Genomic DNA, 21632 nt, shown 5'->3' on the forward strand with positions numbered 1-21632 from the left:
CAGATAGCCGTGTGCCTGAAACATCATTTGTTTCTTTTACTTCTACATAAAGTGAAACAAAAAATGCATGTATATACTCGTCTGAACACTAACGACGTGTTTTTCTTGCTGAAAGTACACGACAAAGCATACACAGAGCCGTACATTGTGACACGCAATGTAGACTGGCCTTATTGAGATCGAATCTCTCATTCAGGCGTTTATATTAACTAGGACAAGCGCGCACGCCCACAAGAAGATACGAAATGAAATAACATGGAAAGTGGAAGATATGGCTTATCCGCATCGGATCGCAACAAAAGGCGACAACACTGTAAACACACACGCGAGTAAGAGAGCCTGAACAGTTCTTGTGTATGTACGGCAGGGCGCAAGACTTGCCGACAGATGCTGGAGTTATGCTTTATACATTCTATACCATTTTCAAATCGCTGCTTCGTGCGTTAATTAAGCTTTGTCTAATAATTGCCACTCGGACTGTTGATACCATGCCACGCATAATTACCGCAAGAACTGTTATACCTTTTCACATAACGGCATACAGATAGGCCTTGGCTGCTGGTGATTAGGAAGCTAGATATATGTTGTACTAACGTGACAAACTGCAAAAATGCGCTCTAGTATAAAGTATGCTATTTTCCTATAAGCGCTAAATATTTCGTTCGTTGCTCCAACAGAAATGGCCAGTTCGTTTTTTTTTTCTTTTACTGAGCCAGAAGACAGCATCATTCACACGCAGGAACCTAAATCGCGTAACGTAAATTTAACGCAACCTATCTCGTGCGGCACGCAGTACACGTGAAACGTACACTGGGAACGTGCACTGCGTGCACAGTATATATATATATATATATATATATATATATATATATATATATATATATATATATATATATATATATATATATATATGCAATACAATTAAGTTATACACAGTCGACAACGTCACGTCAGTATAGTCTAAACACACCGTATATGTTACATGGACAATGAAATGTGTTATGTGTTACAGGAGAACGAATTAAGAAATAAAACGCACATGCAAAGAGCAACGCAAACACAGAAAGGGACAGAGGTGCCCGAAGCGTGCGCGCGTGTGCTTCACTCCACGCAGCTCACAAAATCTAGGCTGCACGACTTATCACATATTGCAGAGAACTCTGACTCGTTCAAGCTCCGCACGAAGTTTCATCAGGGCGTGCCTGTTTTGCTACAACTGTTTTGTTGTCTCGTGTGCGCCCCCCCCCCCCCCCAAACACACACGCACACACACACACTTAGAGAGCGAAAAACGAAACATTCCTCGTTTTTACTCGCAGTCAAACGACCCTGAAAGGCAGCACTTGTCGTCGACAGCAGACAAATCATATACGGAGGCCGATACTGCCTCCCATCACGAAGAGCGGGCAGTCAAATGAAAGGGGCCGTCAACGGCAAGGCCGCCTCCGCTGATGAGCTATAAAAAAACCCCCGAACGACAGGGACGAGCCAAATATGAAAGGGCGGTGAAGTTTTCTTTGCCGAAAGGAATTGATGAAAAGCGCGGTTCCGTGTATACAGGATCAACTGAGATGGATACGCACAAAACACCGAGCTATATGTTATACGCATCGCGCTGCTCTTGGGAGGATGCTCGATCAGCTGACTGCAGGAGAGGGGCGGACGACCGCCGAGGCCGCGCGCCATTCCGCCGGATCGATATAGGGAGGCCGCGGATCCCAAGATGGCGGCGGAGGCCGACGTCTGAGGAGCAGAGGGAGCATCATCCCAGAAAACGCGGAGAACAGACAAAAAGAAACACATTATATACACGGATATAGATGAAAGGCGTCCGAGCGCGTGCCTGTGACATGCGGCTATGAAGGGTGCACGGACACGGGAAGCCGCAAGCGAGAAAGCCACGTATCAAAGAGGGTCGATGGCTACAGCGCGCAGCCTCCGCTAAAGGCGAGGGGAAAAAAAAAAAAAAAGCGGGAGCCACGCAGAGATGGAGAGAGGAGATGTGTCGCGTGTACGTCTACATAGGCCCAGCGGCGGTTTTACACGGATGAAGGTGCAATGGAATAGACGCTTCGCTGCGCGAATCGAGGTCAGCCCGATGGAAGAGCCGAAGAAAAATGTGAAACAAGCTCAGCCGCAGCGCACGCCAACGTTTCGAGAAAAACGCCGCTGGCGGCACGGAATATACGCAAACGAGGCTTATAAAAAGAAAAAATAGCCCGCACGCACGGCAGTGAGTGATAAACTGCCGTCAACCGCACGCGCCACCCGAGCTGCAATCGCGCGGAGACATCACAGAGTAAGCGGCGACCCTGTTGTATACATACACCGTTTTCCCCCGATCGCCAAGGCGTAGACGTGTCTACCAGAGATTTATCTCAAATCAGACGCCGCGCAAGCACCCCGTAGATAAAAGAAAAAGGAAGAAAAAGAGGCTCTCGCGCTTGGAGGACGTTCAACCGGCTATTACACTGCAACACCGTTTAAGGATAGTGCAAGATGATACGGGCGTAAACGTGCGGCACTCACTCCTGTTGCTTGCGTAACGGGGATTTGCGACCGGCTAGGGGGAAAACGCGAGGTCATTTGTCTTGCAAGCATCGCGGCCGCCGCACAAAAGCGTGTACGGAATACGCGCGAACGCTCGAGCGAAAGTTTGTGCGGGCCATTGCAATGACCGAACAACGGTTATACGTCAAGTGAAATTAGACCCAGCTCGTATACCTTTGTTTCTGGTCTTAGATTTACGGTGCCAATATTGAACGCGGACGACGATAAAAGGCAGGACCGGCGAACAGTGTAAATTAGACTTACTGACTACCAGCTATAGGCTAATCAGCCTAGGGACCCGGCCTGCTAATTTCGTTTCTGGTCGTTAAGAAGACGTGCTTGAATAAAATCGACAAATTATCGCTTACGGAAGACATACTTTAGCACAGTACGTAATTCGTTTATAACAAGTTTCCTGAACTATGCACAGCTATATCACTGACGTCACTGCAGTCTATAGCGTAAGCCGTATCTTTGCACAAATATGTAAATAAATACGAGTGCCCCCAACAACTACCCCTCAAAGCAGATATAGCACAGAAAATAGCTGTTTAACTAGTATACATACATATATATATATATATATATATATATATATATATATATATATATATATGGATAACGAGAACTTCTTCTGGCTACCGTAATAAAAATTGTGAAAGACTTCGTACTACAATATAGGAAACAAATATTTATTTTACCCTGACCGTTTCGGCTGGTCCTCCAGCCGAAACTGTCAGGGTAAATAAATATTGGTTTCCTATATTGTAGTACGAAGTCTTTCACAATATATATATATATATATATATATATAATATATATATATTATATATATATATATATAATATATATATATATATATATAATATATATATAGTGTAAACATTTCCACACTGTAACCGTGTAGCGTGAGCAGCTGACACCTGACGGCGGTCTTGCTAGAAAGAGAGCAGCAAAAATACCAGGTATACGCTCTATGTAGTGTCATAACACACCCTATAAAGTATACAGGTACTCTTGCGCCATACGTGTTAATTTTGCGCGCGCACAGTAGAGTATATGCACATTCGTAGTCCAACGCTATATATGTATTTGTTTGTAATACGCTCTATAAACTTAGTGTACGGCGCTTCGCACTCATGCTAAGAAGTGACGGGCACGATGTGTATATAAAACAACTGCTTCAGGCACGTGGCCATATCCGCACGCCCCATGCGCTTCCTCGCTTCAATAAATCCGTCGACAGCGCCCGCCGAAAATGATCCCGAAACGATCGCCACCCTCCCTCCGTTTACAGGGATCATCCATTTCATTCAGCTTAGCCCGTGGCAGGCCCCGCACCACCGAGGCCGTTGCAGGAATAGGCAGCCGCGCACAAACAAATCACGTGGATATATATATATATATATATATATATATATATATATATATATATATATAAGGCACCTCAAGTATATATGCACGGCGGGCAAGGGGTAAGAAAGCAATACTCCGTGCAACAACGCTTGCCACTTTGTGCAGGGCCGCCTCTCCTTCTGGGCAGACTGCCAAGGGGAGAAGAAGACTGAGGAGCGTATAGTACTACAAATGAGTCCGACGACGCCAAGAGTGAAAAGCGGAAGCGGCCCTTTTCTCCCGCCGCTGCGTCGTGGTCGCGCCCGCGCCGGCGTGTCGTCCACGTTCGGTATGGGTTATATGCGCCACACACGGGAGACACATAAACACACACACAACACACGAGCCTCGGAGCACGCAGCACCACCTGGTATGGTGGTGGTGGTGGTGGCGTCTCCCTTCGAAGCCAAACCCCGAGAGAGGCCAAATAGACGGCGATGACAACGCGACGTTCATGCGGCAGAGCGTGCGCGCGGCGGGAGTGGAGAGAAAAAAAAAAGGTCATTCACCTCCTCCTAGCCGCTTCCATCGTCCTTCTCCTCTTAACACCACCACGAACGAAAGCTTATCCAGCGATGAGCGCCTCTGCTTCTGCGGCGGACAGCCCGATTCAGCCTGCCCAGCCAACTGTTATACCCTACGGCTGCAGCGATGCGTGTTCGGCCCCGTCCAACTGATCTACTTGAAAGAAGTTTTCCTTTTCTCGTTAACCTTGCCACGACCTCGATGGCGGCAGTGCGAGGAGGGGAGGAATCGAAATGCCCAGCGATCGCCATCTTCGGACTTTCTTTTCTGGGCCCTCTCTTTTTCTCTGTATAGCAAGCATATATATAGATCTCGCCAGTAAAGAAAGTGTAGAAATTGCGTTCGGACATAGGAAATCAATTTTCGCCAGCAAGTCGACAAATGTGGAAGTTTTCGAAGTGCTCCGAATGGAATACACCAGGATATGATTTTTTTTTTTTTAATATCAAGCCACTGTGTCAAGACTTTCGCTTATTTGAGCGTGCACATGTGCTGCGTGCATCGCGCGTTGCTTCAACCGTTACTTCACTGGTAAATTTAGCAATAAAGCACACACATACGTTAACGACACCTCTATAAACATTTCTAAGCACCAATAATAATAATGATCAAAGAACGAATGACACCTGGCTGATTTTTTTTTTTCGTTATTATTTGAAGGGCCTCCTAAACGACGCAACCGTTTTTTTTTTTCTTTTCGTGGTGGCGAGGGGAGAAGGAAATGACATTATGCATATGATAATGCGGCGCACAGAATGCATACATATCTGATCCGTGCAAGCAATAATTATGGAACACTACACCCCCTATAAACTGCACTATATAAGCTGTCACTGCCGCACTGCGCATTTAGTCAGCCCCCTATATACCTATGATTTCCATCGCTATAGCCTTCATGATATATAGACGCCGAAGACATCGTCACACTGTGCGACTCGAGCGACTAATTGGCCCACACGCATTACGTTCCCAGCACAATATGGGCACGAAACCAAACCGCTCGAGCGAACCCTCAAAGCGTCAACAAAGTCTAGGATATATTTCCCGGGCCATGTCTGAACTCATACAATATACAGGATGGCCCTGTGCACGACCTTGCGGAGGTATCATGCCTCATTCGACGCAAATGGGGACTGGCAACCTGATAATCTTCCTCGAGCTAATCAAGTTCATTGGAGGAGAAGTGATCGCTGCATATACGAACGTTCTCCATTTACAAGCGCCCGCACTCGCAACGCTCTTCTACAGACGAAGGTATTATAAGCTTTCTCATTACCTTCACTGATGATTCGGTGCTCGTGGCGTATCAATAACTTTCCACAGTATTGATTCCATTACTATACCACCGTCTCGCCGTGCAAGGTATTCCATCGTATACTTGCGAAGTTCATGTCTTCGTAATTAGGTCCAGCTCAAATTACAAATCGCCGTCGTCGTGATGTTACTCATATCAACCCCCTCTCACTCACACTTTCTTTTCGGTTTCTTCGCAGTGTTTTTGCGATATACGCGAGATATATGAACCGTTGCCGGTTATAGCGGATTTGGAAACTTTTGAGTTAGTACGCTAAATGAAGCTCGCTACGAAACACGGGTTATCGAATTTCGTGGCGTGCATACAAGTTTGGCAAATTAGTTTCCCTTACCATCAGCCTTCGCCAGTGTCGGTTTCACGAATGATCGCAATGTTTACGTATCCCGATCGAGTTCACACAGTATACAGAGTGGAGCAGCAGCGATAGCATCGGCGCCCGACACGTCTCGCCCTATTTTACTGCAAGCGCTTCAAGTTCCGGACAAGATTTGTCATTTCTTTATATTAAAGGTATTACTCCATAATAATGTACATATAGGCCTGCGTTACTAGTATGCATTAAAGTGGCGCTGCCTTCGCGCGACGTAATGATCGCATGCTCGTCTTGAGCAACTTTTCAGCGTGCTCATGCAACCATGCACGCAGTTTCCAGGTTGCTAAGATTTTGGAGCGACATAGTTTTGCTACCTACACCTCGTCTCAGAAATGACGCGCGCTGCTACTCAGTGCGGCCGTGCATATGCACAGTTACGTTTCCGATTACTTGGCTTGGCTCGTGTATCGAGAGAGTAACGACGCCGGGACAAGCCATTCATGACACAGGCGCAGGCAACCTTGGGCGCAGGCGCGCACAACGCTGTAGAAATACCGGAAGGTGTATAAAGCCACATTGTCTCATTTTAACAGCTTGCTATTTTCAAAAATGGTTGGAAAGCTCGAAATAAAGGTGGTTAAGCATAGGTACAGTAACTCCTGCGAAAGCAGAACAACGACAGCTTTCACGAGGGCTAGCAGCATCGCTATCAATTCTCAGCGTTGCTGGAGCAAGCCTCCATGCGTGTTTGGAGCCTTTCAGATCGAAAAATGCTGCTTATAAAATAACTACGCGCTTTTCGGATAAACCACTGCAGCTACAAACGCTACGAAGGGTGAGCTTCCTGTCGCGCCGTAAAAAACTGGGTCGAGAAAAATCAGTTGTCGGTCCCTTTAAGAAACGAAGCGCAGCGTCCTAAAGTGTGCGTCGGATCAACCGCTTCGGATTGACCGTAAAGAAATGAAATAAACTAAACCCCGTCACAACAGCACCCGAAACGTCGAGAAGTCTACAGATAGCGGCTCAAAGCTTTTATCGTCCTTAACCTGCAGCTATGCGTGTACATGCACAACCTCCTTCGCATTGCCCCGATGAGCTTCGGTGAATAGAAATGCGTGGCTCGAAGGTTTACGCTCGACTAGTCAACCATCGCTCGCGCAAGGCTGCAGCGGAGGCGTTACCATACTGCCGTCCGCGAAACACGGTAAAGCCAACAACAAAACTTTCGGTCCTTTATTCCGAAGGGCACAGAGGACGGCTTTCACGGGAGCAACCGCACGTCAACGAGTCTCCATTGCACTACAGCACACGCAAGGCGCGAGCACAGAGCCACTCCGCCACCGCACGGCAGCTACACGCCATACCCACAAATCCGTGCACTAAAGCGAAAGCTACGGGTCGCATCAGCCACTGGCAGAGACAACCAAAAGAAGGGGCGTTACTGCATTGTCCGCCTCATGATCGCCCTTCTGAGAGACGCCGCCTGAATGGAAACGTCACGGGAGCATACCGAGCGCACAACGGGCGATCCGTATACTGCCTTATCTGGAACATGCAGCCGGCTGTCTTTACTGATTGGCTGACACGAACCTCATAGCCTTCACCCCACTGCACGGAACTGGTGGGGTTGAGGTGTATAGACATACAGGACTAGCGTGAACGCGCAGCTCACGATGAAGCCGGCTCCGTTATATCCCTCCCATCTTTCCCTTTCACTCCCTTCCATCTCGTCTAAACCGCATACGCGTGACGACAAGGACAACAACGCCGGTCCTTTCAACGTGCAATGCAGCGGGCTCTGAAAGCGTCAGCAGCTTCGTATAACCGCGCGCGCGCGCAAGCACGCACATAGCCCTATCCTCGTTCGAGCGCCGATGAGGAAAAACAAGCTTGGTGGAGAAGATCGACGCGCCTCTCCGAAGAGAAAGGGATCCGCTGTCTATCCCCCATACCGTTTCTCCACGCGTCATCAGGCATGGTGTATGCGCCGTGAACCAACGGAGGAGTTATGTCACACCGAGACTTCCTTCTTGCCGCCATGCATGCCCAAGAAACGCCCTCATTTTAAAAATTTCTCGTTATTGCTTTCTACAGCTTCAGCAGACTGCCATGTAGACGAGCGCATTGAACGCTTGCTGCAAAGAAGCGTCGACTCGGTCGCAAGGAATGAGAGCATGCGAAGCACGCGCGATGTAAAGTACGCGCTGATAGCGAGCAAATGAGTCAGGCGCGCGATAAGGAAACCTGCGCGACGCCTTTTACATTCATGCGCGAGACCGGTGACTGCACTGTGAATCATTATTCCGCTCAATTCTTAAACTCTTACACGTACCGACTCAGGCATGCGCGAGGAAGAGCCGTACATATATACAGAGAAGAAGGTTGCGGGTAAGTATGCGAATGCGACGAAGGGGCACTGACAATTAAGGCGTGGCAGGCTGTACATATACATAGTTGAAATACGGCGCCAATTAGTGCCGCATCATTAGTTTTCCTTCCCTTCTCCACTCTCAATTCCGCGACTCACGCGGCAGCATCAACCGAGCACAGCCGAGCATTGTACTGGAGTTTACGCGTTTACGTATACATCCACATATGCCGCATAGAGAACGCGAAATTCGCAATGTTCACCAGACATACGAACGCAGCCTGCGTGTCTACACCAGCGATTGGCACCGCTTAGTTACTTTGAATCGCTGTATCGTATTAAAGTAGTTAAAGTGAACAACCAAAAATATTGCGACACTTGTAATTGAGATATGCACAGGGCCATTGGCGAAGCCGCGGGGGCTCGCGCATGGTTAGCTGTCCGCGTAGGCTTATTCGCAGCGGCGACATTGGCGACATCGCAGTTGTCGCATGACCCAATTTGGTCGCAAAATGACTCTTCTGGGTCAGTCGCGCGGCTGCAGTCACGGAGCTGCTGAACCAATCAGATTACGGCGTCTGTGTACTATAAAGCCCATTTACCGCATCTACCTCGACAAATGGGCATTGTAAGGATGGTATTCCTTATGATCTGATCTCACTAAAATTCCTGTCGTCGAAAATGAGCTAGCTAGCATATATAGTCGCGAGCGATTGTCTCCGCATCTATCGTCACACAGTCACAGACAACGTGTGCAAGTCTCTCGTGACCACACTCGCTGCAAGAAGAGTTGTCAGATGATGCCAGTAAGAATGGCAAATTATTTCGCAAAGGCTGCTCCGAGACTTGGACAACACGCGATGCGGTGGTGCACTCGGTCGTTTCGAAAACTTCTGGTGTTCTACACAGAGGGCGTGACGTCCTGTGCCAACACCGAAATTATAGCAGTATATGCTATGAACAATTGAATAGTGGGGTGAATGGATGGATGGACGCGGCGTTATTCGGGCCACAAACAAGTCTCAGCTCTAAATAAAAAATCGTGCTTAATAAGTATCACTGCAGGTCAGTCAATCATTGCGCCATAAGAGAGGATAACGTAGGTGGACATCGGTTATCTACATGCTGCGCAGTAATTAAGGACTAAATAAATGAATAAATAACAGCGATTAAGTAAGCACGAAAAAGCATAGTAAACTCAGGTTTCGTACGGCAGTATATTCCAATTAAGTTTAATTGCAACGATATAGTTTACTTCCCTCTCAGCCAGCGTAGGGTAGCAAATCGCGAAAACTAATCCTACCTTGCTCACCATAAAGTCACTGTAACATGAATCCAGTGACTTTAGCCGACCGTCTCAGCGAAGGCTGTCCTATGCGACACTGTATACAATGTTAATGCGATCAACAGACGCCGACTGAGCTCTGCCGATTTAACAAGAAGGTGCCGTTTATCTTAGCGCTAATCTAGCGATACCAGTTTACGGTAACCCCGTCGCCAGGGTTGCCACTGACTTTCGAGCAAATGTCGCCAAACGACGAGCAAAAAGTCGCCAAAAGTCGCCATTTTTTTTTTACATTTCGCCAAAAAAGTCGCCATTCTAGATATTTGCGGCATACATAGTAATAAAAGCACGTATACCGTAGAATACAGTACCATCAGTATATAAGACGTTTCTCAATGCTAGTCGTATCGCCCGATGGGAGTGCATGGTGCTGCTTTTCCTACTAATGTGCGTGGTGGTGAGCTGAATGACGCTCATGATATCCTTCCATCCCTGTCCGCTCGTTTCTGTTGGGCGAAAACCGTGAAAGCGTTGTTTGTACACAGCTTTACGTACCCTGAACGTAACACGACAGAATTCTTACGTTTTTTTTTTTAGTACGTGATCAAGTTTTTCCTGTATTCGTCCTCTAACGATCACTGTACATGTACCACAAAAATAATGAAATAAACTTCAAACTACCGGTTCGAAAAGACCGACAAACTACGGTAACCCCGTCGCGGAAGGGCAACGCCGCCTTCGCCATCTTTTCTACAGTCCCTGATGTGACATCGCGTGTACTTCGGCTTTTATGCCTTGTTCACGGCTTCCACTGAGCACAGCAAATCCAGATAACGCGTGTGCACTCACCGGTTGGATGCACAGCAATCACCACGGAGGCCTGGATGACGTACGCGAGCTCATACCCTCCATTTCGTTTTGCGCTACACTGTACACATGGGACGTGCGTTCTGACCCTTTGCCTGCATATCTATGGTTTATCTGCACATTGATACTTTTAGGGGCGAAGCTCCTTAAGGCGGCACCCGTTCGTCCCTCGTAGTCGTAGCAGTCGTAGTCGCAGTAGTCGTAGTGCGTAACCAGTCTTACGCTTTGACCTCCAAGGTGGTGCCGGTGGGAGATTTTTCCTGTGCGTTGTTGAACAATAAAAAATTCGCAGCGTGCGCGTTAACTAAAAGCCGAATTCTTCTGTCTCTCATTCCCCATTAGCAGCCATTGGCATGTTCCAGTAGGAAACGTTAGTAGAAGTAGAAGTGTAAGTGTTAGCTAAACGCCGACTTCTTCTGTCTCTCATTCCCATTAGCAGCCATTGTTTACCTCCAAGGTAGTGCCTGGTGAGATTTCTCCTGTGCGTGATTAAACAATAAAAATTTTGTTCAAAACGCCGTTGATTGATCAAATAAACCAACGAAAGACGCCAGATGTTTTGTAAAAGCAAAACGAAAGAACGCCAGATGTTTCTAAAGCAAAACGAAAAGACGCCAGCTGCTAACGAAAGACGCCAGATGTTTTCTAAAGAAATGGTTTTCTAAACAATGAAAATTCACAGCGTACATGTAAAATTAAAGTGAGCTGCAAGTCGTCATAACTCATCGAACCTTTAGTATAAACGCGCCCGATCTCACGTCGGTGATGATGTACTGGGCAGAATTCACGGAAGATTCACGGTTTACCGATGAACCTCCGCAGCTTCGCCCACTCATCATCATTCACTCCGTGGATATGCTGTGATTTTTTTCTTTTAGTGCCCGCACTCAACTTTTTCGCAAATGCATCTTACGCTCTTTTTTCTTCCTTTTTTTTTTTTTTAAATCGCAGGAGTACTCTTGAAGAGTCCCGCCCGGCATACGTGTTCCATTGGGCAGGTTGCATATACGATATGAACGCCTAATTGCGTTGACAATAATATATGCGTAACGTTGGAAGAACACGTATTTCGTATATCTCGCGTGCATCCGTGTCCCGCACTATCAATCTCTTATATAAAGAAAAAAAAAACTAAAAAAAGAGAGGGAGCACAAACACTCTAAAAGATAACCGTAACACAGTGCACAAGTTTATCGCATTGGCACGGCCGCTGCATTGGACATAAAAAGAAAATAAAGAAAAACAACCCGCACTAGCAGGGCACGACGACTTGTGGCGACGACAATAATAGCAAAAATGCGAGTTGTCATACGTAGGTGTAGATTTATAACGCTTAATATTTATAATAACGACTACTGACTCAGAAGCATGACATGTGGTAATCTTAAAACTCCCCGTTGATACGGAAGAAACGGAATCTCGGCGTTTGCAAACAATCGTAACAGAAAAATTGCGTACTCGGCGTTCTGAATGAAAAAAAATTAATTAAATAAATAAAAAAAAGCACCTAATGTCTGACTAGCGAGATTACAACGACGGAGCACACTATGGCACCGCACAGAAAAAAAAAATAATAAAACCACTGCCATATCGTTGCTGACAGGAATGATAGAGCATTCCCTGAGGCGTGCTGGTCAGCCTACAGCTAAATTATTAACACTCAAGCGTTTACTTGAGGCCATTTAAACTCTGAAAGTCAATGCGCACCGCGCACTTCCAACACCGCAAAGCCGGGGAAGACGCGCGAAACCGATACCCGTATCTCCGGAGCGCTAAATTCCGCATTCGATTGTTATCGCACAAATCACCACTTTGCGCGATTGTGAGACATGCAAGTTTTATAAAGATGAACATTGGCAAGAGAAGAAAATCGTTATAACCAAAACCGGACGGCTTCCAAAGGCTACCGGCGGCTTAAATGCGTAACACAGTAGCGCGAACATAACGGTACTTAGAGACTTGCGTAGCGCAGAGCCAGTACAAGCTTGGTAAAGCTGCACCTAGCTTCCGTTCACTGTAGGCACTAGAGATGCACTAAACTCATTACACTGCTCAGCACAGTAGAGAGCAAACGGAAGAAGTGGAGTGCCCACATCTCATGCGCAGTGCCGCAAGAGCAAGTGGATCAATGAGACCGCCAGGCAAGCGGCGTGACAGACAGGGAAAAAAAAGGGAGGGTAATATGTTCGAGTGCGTTTACCTAAGTGTTTTTTTGGTATCACAATGTAGCCGAAGAGGGCTCCCACGGAGGCTCTTGCATTTGTGGTCGGCGAAACACACGGAAGTCAACTTCACCACATGATACACCACGATCTCGAAGTAACGACCCACCGACTGCAGCGGCTGGCAACTAAACGCAAAAGCAGACGAACAATAAAAAAGTACGATTGCGGCACCCCTGTCGGTGATGCACGTAACTACGCATAACGTTAAACTACTTGTTGTTTTTTTAAATGTGTGTAGAACTGACAGAAAGCCTAATTTTTGTTCATTAGGTTGTCAAAGCCTTGGACTATTTTTTTAATTACATATGGGTATCACTTGCTTGGCGTTCTGCGTGTCACGGTGCACGGGCTTGAGGGGGCGCTCTCCGCGTTACACAATGCATGTGATCCGTGCGATCTTTTACGCGGTTTTTGAGCTAACCCTAAAAATGCGGTGCTGGTTCTAATGTAAAAATGTGAGTTTTCAGTTACGTCTCTCATTTATGCGAGTTCGTGGAGGAGTCCGTGAGTAGTCGGGCGGCAGCTGGACATGGCGCAAAGTGACTCGTTCGTGCTGTGGAGCAACGTCGCCACGCCGGTGACCGAGAAACGGTCGCGAAGCCGCTTCAGCAACCGGAGTGCATCCTTTTCCCGGCAGCAACAGGATTTCGGCACCCCGGCGGCTTCGTACACTAGTGCTATCGCTCACACGAGCCGAAATGCGAGCGCCCTTGCGGGAGGATCCATCGCAGACTTCGCGACGCCCGGTGGCAGGCCTTCGCGTGGCGGCAATATCAGCGGGAATTTCGAAGCCACCGACATGACCGCGTTCAGCGCGTCGGCACTGGCGACCGAACATCCGGCGGTGGTCGCTACTGCGGGCATATACTCAGATTTTATGGAAGCCTACAAGGCCCATCGCAGTAGCCAAGACGCCCTCACGCTGATCGAAAAATACGCCAACTTGTGCGACAGTTACTTAGCCAAAGTGCGAAAAGTGACGGAGCGCATGGTATCTCGCAAGGGCGAACCGGTGTGGATGGAAGCCATGGCGTGCCAAACGTTGCTCACCGAAGAGCGTAACACTTGGAAGCTCACGGGTGCTCTCCTGCGCGACCGTCTCAAGGCGGACGAGTGCATGGAAGAAGAGGACACCATGTTCGTCGACGGGACTCGCGAAGCTAGCGACAGGGAAGTCGTGGACGCCCTCATGGCGAGGGACTCGTTCGCACGCCAGGCGCAACTGGTGGTCGACTGGCTGGAAAGCTGCGCGGCACATCAGCGTGGGCTGGGCAATGACGACGACAGGCTCGAGTACTACGGTGACGGAGGCTGCGCCTGGGAAAACACGTTGCACCATGTGCAGTCCCGTGCTTCCGTCGGTAGCGCGCCGTCGTCCTACGTGACCGAACTGGACCCGGACGCGCCCTCGCGGCAGCGGCTACCGATACACGACCTGGACCGTGACGACGAATGCCGCCTCTTCCGCAGCGTCTTCTTCCACCTGCGAGCGGGCCAACTGCAACGGGCTCAGGAGCTGGCTGCCGACAACGGTCATCACTGGCTAGCCGCCGCGGTCGAAGGCTGGCGGCCCTACCACGACCCGAACCACGGGAACACCATGGGCGCCGACTCCACGGAGCCGGCGGAAGGCAACCTCTACCGGGACCTCTGGAAGCGCGCCTGCTGGGAGGCGGCGTCGAATCCCACGTGTTCTCTCTACGAGCGCGCCGTGTACGGTGCCCTGAGTGGCAACGTCCAGGCAGTGCTGCCCGCATGTACCACGTGGGAGGATCAGCTGTGGGCTCGCATGCGCGCACTGGTTGACGTGTGCGTGGAGCAGGAGCTCCGCACTGCCACGCAGCAAGCCAGAAGCCTCGAGCCACTGCCATCGGGCTACCCCAGCGACCGTGGAACCTTCGAGGCCGTTTTCCGTGACCTGCAGGCGGCTGTGGGCGCGAGTGACACGCGGGACCAGGAGATTATGCACATCCTGCAGCGATGTGTGGTGCTGGACGATGCTGTTTCCATGGTTGAAGAGATGCACGACTGGGCGACCGCTCAGGCGATGGAGCCGCCGCTTCAGACGATGCGGTTTCTGGCTCACATGGTACTCTTGCTGCGGCAAGTCGGCTGCGAGACGGGCACCGGGGCATGCAGTGCTCTTCTCCGCACCTACGTAGACCTGCTCATCGACGAGGGCCACGTCCCCTTGGTTGCCACGTACGCAGCCACGCTTCCGGCAACTGACCAAGTCACCAAGTACACGCAGCTTTTGCGCAGCCTCAAAACAAGGGACCCCGAAGAACAGGAGCTCTGCCTTCAGCTTGCACGGTCAGCTGGACTAAACGTGACCGCCATTACCCGTATGCTGGTCGAGCAAGTTCGTGTTTCTGGCGAAGAACCAATAGAGCTTCGTGCAACCTCCGCTGTGCCTTCCATGGAGACCACGGCCGACGACGAAGAGAAGGTAGCATCGCTGGAGTGGCTCCTCATTGACAATTCTACCAGGGGTGAGGCGCTTAAGCAAGCCAATGCACTCATGCGTGGCTTTGTGTGCCTGGGGAAGATCGGCGCCGCGCGCGAGACATTCCATAAACTGCCGGTGGACTCCGTGAGGGTGGCCGTGGAGCAGTGGAGCCGCTCTTCAATGCACGACGGGCAGCTGCCGGCGGAAGACGAGAACGCCGTGCGAGAGTTTCTGTGCTTCGAGGCACTGCTGAAGGTGCACGTTAGTTTTCAGGAGTGGTTCAACCAGTTTCACCGGAGGAAGCCAACGCCTCCTGAAGAGCTTGCCCCGGGAGCCCGCTTTGCCGAAAAACTGGCCCACGAGCACAAGGTGCGGAGCTACACCGTGGAACTGGAACACTGGCAGAGCTTGGTGACGACCCTCGCCAAAGAGGTCAAGAGGGATGTCTTCGACGTGCTCCTGTTTGTGGACGGAGGCTGGATGGTTGACCAGAGGGAGACACCGGGCAGCGTCGACAATGTGCGAAGCCGGCAGATGGCAGCACTGCGCAGGCTGTGCATTCCGCAGCTGACGTTTCTCCTCATGGAGGCCTTGGAAGAGTCCGGGCTGGCTGCGGAGTTCACCGAGGTTGTGGACGTCATTGCATCTGAGAAGCAGGCATTGTACGAAGAGTTCGGCGACGAGGAGCTCAGAACACTTTTACAGAAAAGCAGGGCGGCATCCATTATCCTGCTGGACGAAGGACTCGACGCCTTAGGGTTCCAGCTGCAGTAATAATGTGACTTCTCGTGCTCAAAGTTAGGCAGAAGTGAACATAAGGTGCGAATAATGTTGAAGGGAGCGCGAGTGAAATGAGTGAGATCTTCCACACTTGTTTTTCTCTGTGTTATCATGTGTGACACTGCCACTGCCATACACCTTGTAAATGACATCTAGCCCCTTTTGTATGCGCGTGACTTACAGCATAACAATTCCTTTTTATTGCAGCAAAACTGCTGAAAGCTGGTTGAGAAAGTCATTACTTTTGTTGAAATACTTGAGGGAAGCTGTCAGCTGCTGCAATACCATCCTTGTTTAATTTTTTTTTTCACTGTTGTCTGTTTCTAGTAATTTTAACATTTTTTACTTAAATTCTAGCGCCTCATCAATACATTGCAAAGACAACCCATCACAGCTTGTACAGGATGTGTTAAAAGATAACTTGTTTATAGGTCATAAGAAATTCGGAGCTCTCACTTTGCGCACAGAGAAAATAAAAACTGAATCAGCCTTTTTCCAAAGTGTAGCATATTTTCTTATACACTGTTTACACAGTCACTTTTTATGTGCAAAATCGTTCTTCTGTAGAGTAGTAACATGTTCTACAATTGTTTCAAGCAGTGTGCCCCTATGACTTCTGATGAAACATTACCATTTAGTGCTTTGAGAACGTTAAAGTGAATTAAAATCTATTTATGTCATTTAAGACATTTAGATACTGAGACAGCTAGATTCAGTAAAGTAGTTTTCCACAACTTCACTCTAAAAACTGCAATGTAGGCTTAATAAGAAATAAAACTTCGGTAACTATAACAGGAGTGAACTTTCGTATATGTTCATGGTTGTAAATGAGAAGCATAATGCAGGCAGCACTTCGCATTTTAAGTACAATGCATGTGAAACTAAAACACCAATACTGCAATGTTAAGTGCTGGATTTTGGTACTTGCAAGGGGCCAAAGTATTTGCATGTTGAAACATAAGTTTAAGCCTTCCTGTGACAAATGCAGTTATCACAATGTAAATCTAAAACATTTCTTGCCTACACCGCTGTGTAATGAAAACTGCATATAACACTTTGTGTAATGGAGTCTGATGGTAACAAATTTCCGATCAAGGTTGACTTGTCAAGAGTAGAGGCGTATATTGTAGGCATTTTACATAGCTTCATCGCATAACGGGAGGTAAAAGCGGGTACATTTTGTGTGAATAAATGGAAGTATTGTGCAGCGTTATTCTGATTACAGTGAAACCCTGGTGATATGATCACAGTTCATACGAATTTCGGGGTGATACGAATTTTTAGTTGGTCCCTGGCCAAGGCCCATTGGCCTGCAATGTAATGGAGTACGGTTGTTGCGAACAGATTTTCATCCAGCGACGTTTGATAGTGAACGTACTGCAACCGCTCAGGTACGAAGAGGTGCTGTCCGCGTTGTCATGGAAGACGCGCCAAGTACGTGCGAGCGTGGGAACGCAAGCGTGGGCATGTGCAAGTTACTGCACAAGTTACTGGTGGCCGGAGCAGCAAAATCGCGACACGTGGCGCTGTTGTTCCCGAGCACGCTGATAGCGAGAGTGCCAAGCTCATTCCAGTTTCCAAAGCAGGTGTGGCCGGTGGAAAGCACTTCAACAAACAGCTTTCTCGGGGCAACTGCGATAAAGATACGGTTCCTCGCAACTCCATCGAAAAAACAAACAAAACAGAAATCATGTGCACAGCCACGTCTCCTGATAAGGAATGCACAAGCGTTTATTAAGATGTGGGCTTTTGGATGGGCTGACAGCAAGATGAGCTGCTTTCTGCCGGCCATTTCTGCTTTGGAAAATGGGATGCGCTTGGCACTCTCGCTATTCGCCGCGTGTTGCAATTTTGCCGCTCCGGGCACCAGTCACTTGTGCTAATCTGTTTTTGTTGCGACATTAGTTCCAGTTGAATTTTCTGAAATCGGCAGGCAGTATTTACGAAAAAGGCTGAAAGTGCAATGTTTTTATTACATCTCAATCTAATGAATGGATTGTCTGCCAGACTTATCAATGAAAGCAGAAGTACGCTCGCACACGTCTCTTCATCCCTGTCTTTCTAGGGACATTGCATCCTAGAACCAACTTCGTACTTGAAATGTATGGCATCTGAAGTAGTAGCCGCGAAAGGAAAGAACAGGTTAAGGTGTTATATAAAAATGGTAATCATTGATATTCTCAAAGAAGAGAAAATACATACTAAGTAGACAAGGAGTGAGTTGTCTGAATAGAAAATGTCATGATGAAAACGGCTGTAATGAAGTTTGACGCAACACCAGCAAATTCATTTACTTAGGTGTGTGGATTGTAACTAATTCCGTATTTGTATGCCATTCTGAGCACCGTGGTTGTATGTAATTACCGGCGTAATTCTTGTATTTCTAAGGCATGCTAAAGCGTAACACCTAATGAGTTCAGGCTAGTTAAATATTCTAGCAATACTCTTTATTCATTTGGTGGTCAGGTGTTCGTTACTAATGTCCGTTGCAACCTAAACAAAAATTTGGCTCTGCCCACAGAACCATTCACCTCTGTAAGAATCGTGCCAACTGTAATTCTAAGCTTAAGTGCATTTTCTTTCCTAATGTAAATACTAGGCATTTTTGAAAATAAAACTTCCTCATTTTCATGTAAAATATCTTTGGCCGAGTACTGATTAAAGGGATACTAAAGGCAAATATTAAGGAGACGTTGATTGTTGAAATAGCGTTCCAGAAATCTCGTAGTGCTTGTTTCGTGCCAAGGAAATGCTTATTTTGAAAGAAAATCGCGCTTTAGTGGTCCGCATGGCATTAGCACACTTCAAATCACCCGCCTGAACGGGCCTTCTGACATAGCAGTTGCCATGCCCAACGTTGCCCGCCTTTACTGCCCGGCAGCCGACGCTACGGTTTCTTGTGCAACAGCGGCCATCAACCTTGCCAAGACGCAGCCATGGGCCACTCCGAAACTGTATAGTTCACTGTAACAGAGCTTAGCTTGGCCAGCAGCAGCAGTAGAGTATCAGCAGTGCAAGAATAGCGAGAGCCAAGCACGCGCTGCAGTACGCGATACTGAAACTAAGCTACTACTGAGACGCGCAGCTCGGCGAAAACGAAACTTTTGAACCACTCGTGCCGTTCCCCATGGTAATGCCAAGAAGTTCTTTTTTTCCATGAATCAAACAAACGAACAAACAGCATTTTATTACGTCTTGTGAGGCCTGGAAGGTTCATTTTTTATCGCAACTAGTTTGATTACTAGTGGTTTATTGTACTTGGGACTCTTTGATGTCATCGGGATCATTTCCAAAATGTCCCACTCGTGGCGCACGTCGTGTCCTACCTTTACCTTAATTTCTCGATTATTAGAGCACTGCTGTTGATAATATTGACATTTTAGACATTCTCACATATTGACCTTTCACTCTGACATAAATTGTTATTTGCCTTTAGTGTCCCTTTAAGTAGTTTAAAAGGTTGAGGTGGGGCCTAGTTCCCTTTGCCTAGTGATCTGCAGTACATGCACACACGTGTACCCCACCCCCTTCCCACACACATGCAAGCAGTCCATGTGACAGGTGCCACCCCTCGAGCGAAATTTGAAGAAAGGGGTACATTAAAGGACCCCTGACAGTGAAACTTTTGTTTGTGACTTTTGAACTATAATTCGTAGTTTTGTGTCTGGTAATCCCGAAATTGAATCGTAAATGCTCTAACATATCATACAATTAATGCTAGCATTGTTAATTGCAACAAATTTTGCTTTGAATTGCCCGCCTAAAGCCATAAGAAACTAATGCCCCACAGCAGTGGAGTGCCTAAGATCACGTGCACTCAAGCTTTGGTGTCGTTGAAAGCACAGTTTTCAAATCGAGGCCCCGCGCACAGGTAAAGAATGAAACGATGTGGGAACTTCGGGATGTTAAGATCGTGTCCCCTCAGAAAAAAGAAAAGGCATTCCTGGCCTAAGCAGCCAGAACTACCTTGAGAGCAGCCCGACAACAGTATGAGAAGGGCGAGTAAGAATAGCCTTCGCCAGGTTCCAGTCACTAGTATTGTGTGTGCCCCGCAAATATTGTGGGGCGTCGACAATGCACGCTTTACTCGTGGAATGTCACATGAGGCCTCGATCTATGTCATACCAGCGGCGATGTTGCGAGGTGCTGTCAACACAGATGAGCACTCATGCAAACTTTAAAACCAAATTAAAGTATCTTAACGACGCTAACGTCTGCCACTAATAATCGGTCAGAAGTGCCCGCATATACAGGACAATCTAACAACACAAACATCTTGAGGTTTCAATTTCAAAATGGAAAGAGCGTTTCATGCCTAAAGTGGACTCCATGATACCTCTTTCATTCTGACATTTTACCCTGAGGCATAAAATGCATGAAGCATGCATGTTGTGTGTAATTGTATAGTTTTATAATGTTCAGTAAAGCCCACCATGATCCATAGTGTGGGTAGTCAAGAGAGTGACTTAGTTGTACCGCCACTTTTGCTAAGTGGTGGCACCTTCGGCGAGTACAGGCTATGTGAACTCAACAAGACGTGTGGCAGATCCACAAGATTAGCTGGAGACATGTCACGCCAAAGGTAGTTCGGTGGTCTGTAACCCACAGACATGTTTCAGCCATCATCGGCGTAATACCGACGCCTACTTGTTAATGCAACCTCCTCAGCGTGGGTCACCTGATCCACACACAGTTATTAATGCATGCTTGCAGTGAGGAAGCATCTCCTTTTTTGATAGCCATGTGTGCACTGGTGTGTTACAGAAGAGTGGTAGTAAATATACCACTGGCAGTGAGCGATCTCCTTCAGCTAGCTGCAATTTGGGCCTGTTGGCTTGCCATCAGAACGCACAAAGTTGCACGACTGAGACACGGCTGCAAGAAAGACACAGTGAAAGACACAAAGCACACTGTGTGTCTCAGTCACGCAACTTTGTGCATTCCTGCATCTGCATGTGCCCTGGTGAAGAAAAGCAGGATATCCAGGCAATCTACACCATGTAAGGAAATGTTGACACTTCGCTGAAACTTTTTCGCGAAAGGTGATTGTTTTACAAGGTCTGTTCGTAAATTAATGAGGCTGGGTCTGGTAAAAAGAATTCATTGATCCGATCGGTACATATTTAAATTCTTCAAAATAGTTCCTTGGGCAGTCGATACTCAGATTCCAACGCAATTCCCATGGTGCAAAGGCTCCTGTGAAAGCTGCCGTGACCTCTTTCAGAAATTCTGTGGGGGCCCGTTGGATGGTAGGAACATTGTTGAAACGGTGATCTTTCTGGCTTCTCTTGAGCTTTGGGAACAAGAAGTCTGCCGGATTCGCATCAGGGCTGATGCGGTTCTCATACAGCCCTGATGTGAGCCCGACGCACTTCTTCCTAGTCTTAGAAGCTAGTGTACGTTCATGGGCAAAACGTACCCGTATAAGTGTATAATATGTAGGAATTAATTATCATAAAACAATAGTAAAATTGGGAACACTAATCATTGCAAATAGGATTTCATTTCACATGCATGACATCCTCTGTAAAAAATTTAATGTAATATTTTTTTTAACTAA

General features: G+C 47.7%; 2 protein-coding genes across 3 annotated transcripts in view; one reads left to right on the forward strand and one right to left on the reverse strand.

The window, feature by feature from the left end:
* The window catches only part of LOC119387627 (transmembrane protein 198), a 101667-nt gene extending 88686 nt beyond the window's left edge, over positions 1-12981 (reverse strand). Inside the window, exon 1 of one of the 2 annotated variants that reach the window (XM_037655076.2) lies at positions 12819-12981. The gene's annotated coding sequence lies outside the window, so the exon portion shown is untranslated. The remainder of the gene's footprint in view (positions 1-12818) is intronic. The other variant, XM_037655081.2, reaches the window with a different exon arrangement.
* Positions 12982-13235: 254 nt separating this feature from the next.
* On the forward strand, positions 13236-16572 carry LOC119387628 (nuclear pore complex protein Nup107). Its single transcript, XM_037655082.2, has one exon. It carries the CDS (start codon positions 13373-13375, stop codon positions 16064-16066), a length of 2694 nt encoding a protein of 897 aa, XP_037511010.1. The 5' UTR covers positions 13236-13372; the 3' UTR covers positions 16067-16572.
* The last annotated feature ends 5060 nt before the right edge of the window (positions 16573-21632 follow it).

This window comes from Rhipicephalus sanguineus, chromosome 3, assembly GCF_013339695.2.
Source record: "Rhipicephalus sanguineus isolate Rsan-2018 chromosome 3, BIME_Rsan_1.4, whole genome shotgun sequence".
In the NCBI taxonomy this organism is placed as follows: Eukaryota; Metazoa; Arthropoda; class Arachnida; order Ixodida; family Ixodidae; genus Rhipicephalus; species Rhipicephalus sanguineus.